Below are 12,436 nucleotides of genomic sequence, written 5' to 3'. Positions count from 1 at the left end.
ACCAGCCAGTATGTACTCTGGCTGGTCTCTTTCTCAACATTATGCTTATGCGTTTCATCCAAATTGTTATCTCGCTATATTTTAAATTATCTTAGAACTTTGAAGAAAAAAATGTTCCTAGACCCCTACATAGTAACAACTTTACCTTAGTACCACTAAACCTCCGCTCCCAGGTTGGAGGTTCGCGGGCCCCGGTTTAGGGAACGGGGAACCACGTCCCCGCCTACCTTCTCTCCGCCCACCTAGGAGGCTCGGTCTGCGGCTGCGGACAGCTGGCCCAGCCGGCGGGACGCGGTCACGTGACGGTTGCCGGCTCGCCAAGATGGCGGCTTCCTGTGCGGCCCTGCTGGCGCTGGCCCTGCTGCTGCTGCTGCTGCTGGTGGCGTGGAAGCGCTGGCGGTGGGGGCGCGCGGCCCGCCACGTGATTGTCGTGGTGCTGGGCGACGTGGGCCGCAGTCCCCGCATGCAGTATCACGCACTGTCGTTGGCCAAGCGCGGCTTCTCCGTGACCTTCTTGGGGTTCTGCAGTGAGTGCCCGGGGGCCTGGGAGGGAGGCTGCTCTCTCAGACTTTGACCCTCGGCTTTGACCGCCCCACGGGGGCCGAGGCGGGTACGCCCCTTTTCCCTCTCCTCCGTCGGGCAGCTCTCCGAGATTGGACGAGCCGGGTTGTGGCCTGGACAGCGGTTGCCAGGTTTCTGCCCAGCCTCTGCTGGGTGGGTCTCTAGGAACAGTCAGCATTAATCGAGCGCCTGCCATATGCCAGTACTGTGCTAAGCTAAATGAACTCAGTGCATAGTCTCACTTATTCCTAGTAAGTGGAAAGATGGACTGGAACCCGGGAGGGTGTGACCCCAGGGCAAGTGCTGGTAAGCACATCTCTGAGGCTTCTTTTGTCAGGCAGTGTCTGAGCCGACAGGCAACTTGTCTCCTCTCCGTTCCTCACCCTCAGCGCAGAACTCTGCAGGCAGGAGATGTTTCATTTTCGCAGGATGTCCAGCGTTTTACCCTCATTGTGCGGGGTCAGGGGTGTCTGCTCCTCCATCTTCCCCCACTTTGACATCTTTAGAAGGTAGCTCTATCCCATATCAGGGGAAAAAAGGAATAGCACTGGTTGCCTCTGGTCCCTGTTTAGAGTCTGCTACCCCAGGGTGAGGGGCTGGAGTGAGACTTCCTAGGAGTCTCCCTATGGTGTGATAATTCCACCATCCAGGGAATCTAGGTCAGCTTGAGTGCCTACTATGTGCCGGGCATTGTGCTAAGTAAAAATGGATAAGATTCCAGCGCTCCCTCTGTGGGTGGTCTAGTGGAATCTGGACAAGAACTGGCCTCATTCTCTGTTCTGGCTACTGAGGAACAGAGAGGTTCCAAAATACTCTCCCCTATTCAGCCTGTGGGGCGGGGATCATCTGACTTTAACTTAGATCATCTTCTCCAGCACATTAAAAGGGACGTTCTTTTCAGCCTCCAAACCCCACGATGAGCTCTTGCAGAGCGACAGAATTCGGATTGTGAGTCTGACAGAACTTCAGAGACTTGCAGGTAGGAAGCAGTCAACTCCCGATATCTCTGAATCTGTGTGTGTGTGTGGGGGGGAGGGCGGGGAGCGCGGGGTGGGGGGGATCTGCAAATTGCCAAGAACTCCTTTACTAGTGATGGCTGTTTTCTGACTTGCAGTTGGGCCCCACATTCTTCAGTATGGAGTCAAAGTTGTGTTTCAGGCAGTGCACTTGCTGTGGAAGTTGATGTGCGGGAAGCCAGCAGCTTACATCTTTCTCCAGGTACGTGTCCTGGAGGTTCTCCAGCTCCACCTCCCGCTGTGAGAACCACTGTTTTAACAGTTTTCTTTACTTTCCAGTTTAAAAAAATGCACAGATTGGTAAATGCATATTCACATGTGTGTGTTTAAACTTTTAAAAACATGAGTAGGAGCCTATGGTATGTGTCCATTCTATTTATGGTACTCATCCCTTCTGTTTTTCAGTGTTTTACAGATAGTCTTATTTTGTACTTGTTACATATCTAAGTGTTTTACATGCATTATCTCGTTTAATTCTTCACAACAATCCTGAGAAGTAGGTTCTTGTGTTACCTACACTTAGAGATGAGGGAACCTAGACCCAGAGAGATTCTGTAAGTAACCCATTGTCACACAGCTAGGAAGTGCTGGAGTCAGGATTTGAACCAGGTTGTCGCTCTAGTTCTGCATTTCCACTCTTAGCCTCTTACCTTCACTGCTTTTTAACGTAGAGAAGCTCCTTTTTTTTTTTTTTTTTTTTTTTTTTTTGCAGTACGTGGTCCTCTCACTTTTGCGGCCTCTCCTGTTGCGGAGCACAGGCTCCGGACGCACAGGCTCAGCGGCCATGGCTCACGGGCCTAGCTGCTCTGCGGCATGTGGGATCTTCCCAGACCGGGGCACGAACCCGTGTCCCCTGCATCGGCAGGCGGACTCTCAACCACTGCGCCACCAGGGAAGCCCTCCTTCTTTTAATTGACTGTATTGTATCCTGATATGAGATGTATCCTAATGTATTCATTCAGTCTCATCTTAATGAGCACTCAGATTCTTCCTGATTTTTTTACTTAAAAATTAAAAAAAAATTAATTAATTTATATTTATTTATTTATTTTTGGCTGCATTGGGTCTTCATTGCTGCTCGTAGGCTTTCCCTAGTTGCGGCGAGCGGGGGCTACTCTTCGTTGCAGTGTGTGGGCTTCTCATCGCAGTGGCTTCTCTTGTTGTGGAGCATGGGCTCTATGGGCTCTAGAGCGCAGGCTCAGTAGTTGTGGTGCACGGGCTTAGTTGCTCCGTGGCATGTGGGATCTTCCTGGACCAGGGCTCGAACCTGTGTCCCCTCCATTGGCAGCTGGATTCTCAACCACTGCACCACCAGGGAAGCCCTTTACTTTTAAAATTGTATGGTGAAGAGCATCAGTGAACGTATGTCTTTTGCATGGGTTCAGTTTCTTCCTTGGGGTAAATTCCTAGGATGGGAAGTGCTTGGTCAGAGTCCATGCACTTTTAAAATGTTGTGATGTGTTACTGGATAGTCCTATAGTAAGGTTGGGTCAATTTATCCCCCACTTAACAGGGAAGCCTCTTCTCCCCGTCCTCAGCACCACCAGATATCATTAGGTGTTTTAGAGTTTCCATTCTGATAGGTGAAAAATGGTACTTCCTTGTTCCATTTTTTGTTTCCTTGAGTATCAGTGATCTTGGACTTCTCAGGTTGGTCAATTTTCTTTTATGACTGTTTATACCTCTTGGTGAGGAAGAGGGTCTTTCTTCTGCTTATCGATTATCAAGAGCTCTGTAAAGATAATTGACTCTTTGCCACGTACGTTATTTTTACTTGGTTTATTCTCGACTGTGGTCTGGTTTCCTTCTCTTCCTTCAAGTCTCTCTTTCCCAGAACCCTCCGGGCCTGCCCGCCATTGCCGTGTGCTGGTTTGCAGGCTGCCTCTGTGGGAGCAAGCTCGTCATTGACTGGCACAACTACGGCTACTCCATTATGGGTCTGGTGCACGGCCCCGGCCACCCCCTTGTTCTGCTGGCCAAGTGGTGAGAGTCTGGGATGAGGGTGCCGACATCGTCCCCAAACTGTGGTGGGAAGAAGAGCCAGTGCGGAGACCCGGGGAAGCTGATTCCTGTGTGCCCTGTGGGGGTGAGGGCAAGGCTGGGGAGTTGGGCTGACGCTGGTGACAAGTGATAGAAACAGGCCTGAGCAAAGGAGGGCATTTGTTGGCCCATGAAACGGAAAAGTCCTGAGAAATGGCTGACTTTGAGCTCAAAAAAGGTGTCATCAGGATCCCTCTTACGTCTCTCCACACTTCCTCCTAGAGGTGTTTCTCAGGCTCCGGGAGCCCCTCGCTCTCATCCCCACCCCACCAGGCTCAGTGGAGAGAGCAGGCCTGTGGTTGGCTCCTGCTCACCTGGCGTCCTCTGACCCCCTCTGAGCCTGGGGGGCTTCAGTACCCCGTTGTCTCAGGCTTGGGACAAGTGCTCCACTGGAGAGCTGGGGTCCCAGGTGCACCCATACCAGATACCCAAATGGAAACTGGGGACTGCTGCTGGCAGACGGGGACGTGGGTCACAGTCTGCTGCAGCTGATGAGACAGGGAGAGGGAAGAAGGGCCTTGGGAGCAGGTTGGACCTGGAGGAGGAAGCAATGTTGTGTTCTGAGGCCGAGTTATACCATCTGCCTCGGTGTGGACTTGGCAGCCTCAAGCCATTGCCGGCTGTGGCGTTTCCCCTGATGAGTCATTCGTGGGTGGTGGTCACAGCAGCAATCAGTGAGCGCTTGCTGCATGCCAGGCCTCAGGCCAAGCCTTTATCCCATTCAGACTCCAGTGCTGCCCAGCAAGGGTGTTCTGTGATCGCTGTCTTTTTACAAACCAGGAAACCGAGGCTGAGAGCCCTCATGTCACTTGCCACACAGCTAATACATGTGAGCTCCAAAATTCCATCCCAGGCAGTCCAGCTCCAGAGCTTTCTCTGCATCCTGAGTGAGGAACAGGCCGTGGCACCTACACACGTGAAATAACTCTGTTCATTTCCAGTTCTTTTTCAGTCCTGCCCTGTCACCAGGGCTCAAGTCTCCGTTTGGAGCTAATCTGTTGATAACGCCTTTCTAGCATTTGCTAAACTCCCTTTGTAACACACTGGGAGCGAGCCTCAGCCCCACAGCCTTTGCAGGGAATAGTGCAGTGTGGCTGAGATTTAATAACAAGATTTTATTGTATTTCTCCTTCATTTTATGGCAAGAGAGACTGGATTTTCCATTCTGTAGTGGTACATGGTTTCTCTTGAAAGTAATTGTATTTAAGCTGAAAAGCAATCTGATTTAAAGAAAGGTGTGAGGGAAGTAATAGTACAGGTGGTAGAACTTAGTGCAAACATGGGGAAGGTGCCTTGCCAGTGACCTGATTTGGGAGATCCCAGCTCTGCGGCCTCTTCTGTATCAGAAGGTGTCGAGTCCCGTGGGGTTGAGGTGGTGGTTCCTGGCCCAGAGAGCTCTGGGCTGACCACTGATACGTCTTTTCAGGTATGAGAAGCTCTGCGGACGCCTGTCCCACCTGAACCTGTGTGTGAGCAATGCGATGCGGGAAGACCTGGCAGAGAACTGGGGCATCAAGTAGGGGCCTCGGGAGGCGAGGGGTCCCTCCCAGCACCGCTGACTCCCAGCTGCTGTGTCATGTTGCAAGGCATTGGGAGCTCCCAGGGTTCCGGGAGGTGGTTACTGGTTTGGGGAGACTGAGGGAGGAGGAAGCTAGAGTTTCTTTACCAGCCAGCCAGATGGTCCAGGAAGTGTTCATGTTAGAAATTCTCTCTGTGCTTCTCCAAGTAATTCTAAAGCTTATTGTTGAGACTTGGATACCTAAGCACCCTTCTTCTTCTGGATACTTCTGGGTCTCATGTTCCTTAGGCCTTTCTTTGCCCCTCCGTAGAGCCCCCAATGATCTCATTGCAGAGCTGTGACTGTCTACGACAAGCCAGCATCTTTCTTTAAAGAGACGCCTTTGGACCTGCAACACCAGCTCTTTATGAAGCTGAGCCTCGCCTACTCTGCATTCAGGGCCTGGTAAGTCTGCTGTCTTCAGCTTTCAGCTGCCTTGTTTTATGCTCGCTGCTGACCTGGAGACCTAATCCAGGGGATGGCAAACTATGGCTGTAGGCCTGCTGCCTGTTTCTATAAATAAAATTTTATTGGAACACAACATGTTCATTCATTTTCATGTTGTCTGTGGCTGGTTCCACACTATAAGAGCAGAGCTGGGCTTTGCAATGGAGACTGTATGGCTCCCCAAAGCCTACAGTGTTTAATCTTTGGCCCTTTAAGGAAGTGTTTGCCCTGTACTAGGCTGTGGGTGTCCTTACCCTCCTGCCAGTGGTTCCTGACCGCATGGCGGGGTCTGTGCACCTGTGTGTTCTCTGGGCGTCTCCCTTCTGAGAGCCGCTCCCTTCTGAGCCACTCTCCATACAGCTGGTCTTTGTTCCTCTCAGTAACGTGGGGGCAGTTGGAGGGGTCACAGCATCCTCATCTTAAGTCTAGGGGATGATTAGAACAGTAAGCCCCGTGAAGGCAGGGGCTGAGTCGGCCTTGTCTGCCTTGCGACCTCAACACCTAGCAACACATAAATACAGATAAGAGAGAAAGCAAGGTGCAGGTCTGTGCCCAAGGCCTTGGGTGGTAGGGCCACCTGGTGGCTCTGACGTGGCTGCACCCCAACAACTGGGAGCCTGCGGGCCTCACTCTGGTGGGAGAGTGGCCGTTCTCGGGCCCAAGGGCCTGCTCTGTGGCAGCTCACGGGCTCTCTCTCTGCTCCTTCAGTTCAGAACCCTCGGACCCGGGCATGGAGAGGTCGGCCTTCACAGAGCGGGACGCCCAGAGTGCAACAGTGACCTGCCTTCCTGGGCGGCCGGCCCTTTTGGTCAGCAGCACGAGCTGGACAGGTCTCAGGACCCGCCTGGGCACTTGGGGCTCGTATGGGCACCTGGCTGAGCCTGTGTTCTCGCCGCTGCCAGGCGTGCACACCACACGTATTCGGGGCCTTGATGAGAAAGGGGAGCACATTGAGCTGGGTGGGGAGGCATCTAGAAACTGGCTTGTGACACTCGGTTCTCTTTTCCCGTAGAGGATGAAGACTTCTCCATCTTGTTGGCAGCATTAGAAAGTAGGTGTATGGCTGTGATCAGGAGCTGGGCTTGTTGGGGGCTGCTGAGCTGCAGGATGCTCACCTGGCCTTGCGTGATGTCCTCGGCAGAGTGTTCCTGACCCCAGGGCCAGGGCCACTGGGTGGAGGTGGCAGGCGCGAGTCCCCTTTTGGGTCAGTGAGTGACCAGCCTAGCTCTGAATTGCCACCTCCAGGAGAAGGGATCGCATGGTTGGGAGCAGTGCTCCCTCCTCCTCTCCCTTCCCCCACCCCCTCGCATCAGCCCCTCACTCTCCCGACTACATGATCTTGGTTATCATATATTTATTTTCCTAAACACAGAGTTCGAACAGCTGATCGACGATGGAGAAAGCCTCCCTCCTCTGGTCTGTGTTATAACAGGTACCCACCTGGGACCATCCCTGTTCTTGTATTAAACGGGGCAGTGGAGGCATGTCAGGCCTGTGATGTTTGTTGTCTCATTAATTCTCACCCCAACTCTCTGATGTATGGTTTTCTACACCAGCTTGACGGGGGGAGGCTGAGGCTCAGAAGGGCTTCATGGCAGGGCATGGAGTCTAGAGTTCAATCTCAGATAGCGTGACCTCAGAGATACTGAGCTTTCTACTTCACAGTGGTTTCCAAGTATCTTTTTTTTTTTTAAATGAGAGTCTGCTGTCCAATGTCAAACTGTTTCCAAAGGAGCCCAGTGAAGAGAGAGAGGCAGAGGAGATTTGGTTGAAGGAGGAGGGTCCTCAGCCAGCTGCCCCACCTTGGACACTCCTCTCCTCCAGGCCCTTGGACGCCCAGGGGTGGCAGGAGCCCACTGCTCATGCTGTGCCACCTGGGGATCTGGGCAGGGCACAGGGGCAGTCTGTGTGAGAAGCTGTATTGGTGGGCACTCTGGTGCCCGGCCAGAGTTTGTCCTGGCTGTGTTCCCAGCCCAAGGCCTGCGGGGGGAACGGCCATGGCCTCAGCAGTCAAGGTGCACACCCCTTGGGGGTCGTTTCTGGAAGGGGCCTGGACGGGGGCCTGATTGGAGCTGCTGCCTGTGGGCCTTCTGCTCACGCCCTTGCAGGGGCGTCTCAGGCCTGGGGCTGGGGGACAGGGCCAGACGTGGGCCCAGTGCAGTGACTCCAGTTTTCTCTGTAAGGCAAAGGGCCTCTGAAGGAGTATTACAGCCGCCTCATCTGCCAGAAGCATTTCCAGCACATCCAGGTCTGTACCCCATGGCTGGAGGCCGAGGACTACCCCTTGCTTCTAGGTAAGAGGCCTGCAGGGGAAGGGCTGGGGTTTATAAGGGAATACCTGAGGGCAGGGGACAGAGTTTTTCTGAAGAGGGCCAGATAGTGAGTGTTTTACCAGGTTCTTTTGTGTATTCTTTGTTTTTTTAACCCTTTAATGATTTCAAGCCATTGTCTGCTCAGGGGCCCTACACATGTAGGTCTCAGGCTGGGATGGGCCCTGGCTGGACTCCTGGAGAACTAGGCTGTTTCCTGGTGTGCCACCTCCTCCCTGCCTGTTTGCCAAGGTTACGTCCAAGTGCTCTTGGCCTCCACGCCCTCCACTCATCCTGCTCTTCCAGTGGGCAGAAGGGCTGGGCGGAGCTTGGGTTGGGGCCAATTCCCAAGTCTGGGAGGTACAGAGACCACGAGGTAAACAGTGTGGACTCTCCCAGTGAGAAGGGGCCGCCCTCCCTTCTCTTGGCGTTGTTGATCCCTCGGGGAGGGCTTATTGGCTCGGTGCCTATAGGTCTCAGCAGCCACTAAGCTGTCTCCGGAGTGGGAGGCGGGGAGCCTTTGTAGGCACGAGCTCCAGTGCCACTGAGTGATGTGAGGTTGCTTCCTTGGCTTTATCTTTACAGCGACAGCTGGTCTGCTTTGGGTTCTTTTTCCAATTATTGTGATAAAATACACATAACAAAATTTGCCATTTTAACCATTTTTCCATTTTTAAGTGTATGCAATTCAGTGGCATTAATTACACTCACAGTGTTTTGCAGTCACCGCCACTGTCTCTTGCCAAAACATTTTCATCACCCCAAGCAGAAACTCAGAACCCATTAAGCAATCATTGCTGCGGCTTCTTTTAAAATACAGCGTGGTTAAGGAGAAAAAGGGGGTCAGTTTAAAGAAAAACATTGGTGACGGGCAGGTCGTTTTCAGAAAGGGCCGAGAGGCCAGGAGCGGCAGGTGGGAAGCACCTCCGTGTCCCCGCCTCCTGCCAGGCTGCTTGGCCAACCCCAGGCAGTCGTGCGCGGGGTTGGGGCCTTTATCACCCCCTTTCCACTCCTCCCCGCAGGCCTCGGTCCGCAGTCCTGCAGGATGTGTGGTTACTGGGCACACAGCCGGAGCTGATGGCCCCCTCCCCCTCGCCCTGCAGGGTCTGCGGACCTGGGCGTCTGCCTGCACCGGTCCTCCAGCGGCCTGGACCTGCCCATGAAGGTGGTAGACATGTTCGGGTGCTGCCTGCCTGTGTGCGCCGTGAACTTCCAGTGGTAGGAGCGGAAACCCAGTCCTCCCAGGGTTAGGTTCTCAAACCAGCAGCTGGGGGGGAACCAGCAGAATTGCGCGGGAAGGCTCCCTGGAGGGCTCCACCTACCCATCTGTGCGGCTCTACCACCCAGAGGGAGCAGGAGCCCTCCGGTCCCTGTGGGCGGGCTGTGCCCCACCAGACAGGGTGGCTTCCAGTTAGAGCTTGTGTTGAATAAAAATTGGAGTCTTGGGCTTCCCTGGTGGCGCAGTGCTTGGGAGTCCGCCTGCCGATGCAGGGGACGCGGGTTCGTGCCCCGGTCTGGGAAGATCCCCCATTGGGCCCGTGAGCCATGGCCGCTGAGCCTGCGCATCCGGAGCCTGTGCTCCACAACGGGAGAGGCCACAACAGTGAGAGGCCCGTGTACCGCAAAAAAAACCCCAAAAAAACAAAAAAACAAAAAACTGGAGTCTTAAGTACTCTACTTGGGGGCTTGTGCTCACAGGATGCAATGGTGGCTGGAATTGCCCACACAGCTCACATGGACTTATTTCTCTCTCTGTCCCTTTAGTCTGAGTTCATGTAGTTGGGTTCGAATCAGTTGAATGAGTGTATTTCTGTCTCCGCTCTTCCTGGCAAAGATGGGCAGGAGAGGACATTTGGAGACGGTAGTGTTAGAAAAGATTCTAGAAACAGTGGCCCCACCATGAGCTGAGGAGCCAGCTTCTGAATGGGAAATCCAGGATGTTGGAGCCCGGGTTCAGATCGTGTTGGGATCAACCTCCTGATCACCTCTGAGCCTGCCTCCAGCAGGGTTGCCTTTTACCTGGCTTCTCTGCTGTGGAATTAAGAAAAAAAAGGCAGAACTTACTAAGAACGTTCTCACTGAAGACAGCATGTAGCACAAAAAGTCCACATACCCCTTTACTGTCCCTCCTTCCCCAAATTGGTTTGGATTTTTTTTTTTTTTTTTTTTTTTTTGCGGTACGTGGGCCTCTCACTGTTGTGGCCTCTCCCGTTGCGGAGCACAGGCTCTGGACGCGCAGGCTCAGTGGCCATGGCTCAAGGGCCCAGCCGCTCCGCGGCATGTGGGATCTTCCTGGACCAGGGCACGAACCCACGTCCCCTGCATTGGCAGGTGGACTCTCAACCACTGTGCCACCAGGGAAGCCCGGTTTGGATTTTTAATGTGTATCCTGCCAGGTCTTTTTTCTATTCAGGCGCCAAATCTAAGAACAGGCTTCCTGAAACCAGACTGACTGTTCCTGCCTCCAGCTTAGCCTGCGGGTGGGGTGGAGTTGGGGGGGAGCAGGTGGGCACCTTGGGTTCTGTATCTCCTCCAGCAGCTCTCAGACCTCCCGCGATTCTCTCTGCAGCTTACACGAGCTTGTGAAACACGAGGAAAACGGCCTGGTCTTCGAGGACTCAGAGGAGCTGGCAGCTCAGCTGCAGGTAGCGTGTCTGCTCCACACTGCAGCTTGCAGGGTTTTGGAGATTCCTTGTTCCTGCAGCTGGGTGGGTGGCCCTGGGCTGTGTCTGGGTGAGCGAGCAGCGGTCTCAGAGGCTGGGCCCCACTGGGCCCTGGAGGGATCAGGGTTCGCCCCACCTGCCATCAGGGTTTATGGAGCTCACACCACACAGTGATGCTAGAGCCAGGTGGACTGTGTGCCATTTAGGGGGTGATTGGATCTGAGAAGGGGGAGTGAGGAGTGAGGGAGCTTCCTGGAGCGGCCTTATGAGATGGGTGGGCATCTTCAAAGGATACCTCTTTCTTACTACAAATTACAAAAAGTAACACGTCATCATTCTTGATCACTGAGACCAAGGGCAACAGACTTTGGAAAGGCCCAGAAAAAAAACATTTTAGACTTTGCCATAGTCTCTGTCAGAACTACTCAACTCGGTTGTAACATGAAAGCATCCACAGTCTGTGGATGAAGGGGTGTGGCTGTGTTCCAATAAAACTTTATTTACAAAGACAGGCGGAGGGCCGCATGTAGCCCACAGGCTGGCGTCTGCAGACACCTTAGTTTAGCAGAGCTGGAAAGAACGCAGGCATCACCTAGTTCTTAGCACGTGGGCAGGACAGTGCTGGGTAGAGGCCAGCTTTTGGTGGAAGGAACAGCAGAGCACTGCAGAGGCAGAGGCGGGGGGCTGCCGGCAGAGCATGGGGTGTGGATGGTGAACACTGCAGCTTGGCTGTGTTGTCAGGTCGGAGCAGAGCAGGAGATAGAGCGTAGCTGGGCCATGAAGGCTCCCCTGCGCCTGGTGAGGGAGGGGGCTTGCTGGGTCAGGGACATTGGGGTCAGGGCTGTTGAGAAGGGTTAGTTAGCCAGGCCTGGTGTGGAAGCTGGGCCAGAGCGGGAGTCCCGCTGGAGACCCCAGGACACCGGTGGTGCTTCTGGAAGTGCGGTGAAGGAGGGAGGGTTTCGGCAGAATGACTGGCCTGGCAGCTGGGCTTGGGGTGCAGCGGGAGCCTGGGCTGCTGGGAAGGAGGAGGGGAAGCTTGGGGTGGAACCTGGGGTGGGGGCAGGAAGCAGTGATGAGGTAAGTTCTGGTCTTCTAGATGCTTTTCTCAAAGTTTCCTGATCCTGCTGGCAAACTGAACCAGTTCTGTAAGAACCTCCGGGAGTCAGAGCAGCTTCGATGGGATGAGAGCTGGAAGCGGACAGTGCTCCCTTTGATTACGGACACGTGACCCCTCGGGCCAACGACTGAAACTCCTGAGGTGTCCTGTGCTGGTCATCATGGAGAGACCCTCACGCTGACACCCCTCCTTACCTTTCATCTTCCTCCCCAGGAGCTGGCCCACACTCCCCTCCTCACAGCTGCCACTGCTGGCCAGTCCCTGGGCAAACTCTTTAGATCAGCGCCTCCTGGTGGATGGAAGCTGAAAGGCTGACAGTGGGCACTGCCTGGGGAATGAAGTTACTTTGAATAATCAGGAGTTTTTGTTGCCCAGGAAGCTGGCTCAGCCTGCTTTCATCTTTGGAGGCTCTGAATCCCTTCTCTCTTTTCTGTTCCTGTCTTATGAGTCTTTCTTTCCCCCAGTTTATGACTTTTCTGTTATTTGTGTCGTCTTGAACATCTCTGCATCCTTGTCTTGTCTCCTGGTGTCTGCCTTTCCCAGCATTGCTTGGTTGTGTCCCTAATATTTTGATTCCTGCCTTGAAAACAGACTTTGCAGCCCACCGCCCTGCGAGGGCAGTCAGATGTGCCACGTGTGCAGCGGGCTTGGCTCCACGAGGGATGTGCGTTCAGGTTGGGGGGAACATATTTGGTATGTGTTTTTATTTGCACAAATGAAATGCT

The 12,436-nt window shown here is 53.8% G+C and overlaps 1 protein-coding gene across 1 annotated transcript; it reads left to right on the top strand.

Moving 5' to 3' along the window:
* Window positions 1–255: 255 nt before the first annotated feature.
* Window positions 256–12,395, top strand: ALG1 (ALG1 chitobiosyldiphosphodolichol beta-mannosyltransferase). The gene is made up of 13 exons (XM_081257849.1): window positions 256–527; window positions 1,463–1,540; window positions 1,676–1,779; window positions 3,412–3,560; window positions 5,044–5,133; window positions 5,470–5,580; window positions 6,331–6,452; window positions 6,635–6,673; window positions 6,995–7,054; window positions 7,806–7,916; window positions 9,035–9,149; window positions 10,501–10,576; window positions 11,691–12,395. Exons 1-13 carry the CDS (start codon window positions 323–325, stop codon window positions 11,820–11,822), a joined length of 1,392 nt encoding a protein of 463 aa, XP_081113975.1. The 5' UTR covers window positions 256–322; the 3' UTR covers window positions 11,823–12,395.
* The last annotated feature ends 41 nt before the right edge of the window (window positions 12,396–12,436 follow it).

The sequence above is a fragment of the Mesoplodon bidens genome (genome assembly GCF_964165515.1).
Source record: "Mesoplodon bidens genome assembly, chromosome: 15".
NCBI classification, from domain to species: Eukaryota; Metazoa; Chordata; class Mammalia; order Artiodactyla; family Ziphiidae; genus Mesoplodon; species Mesoplodon bidens.
This window is presented reverse-complemented; position numbering and strand designations above follow the sequence as displayed.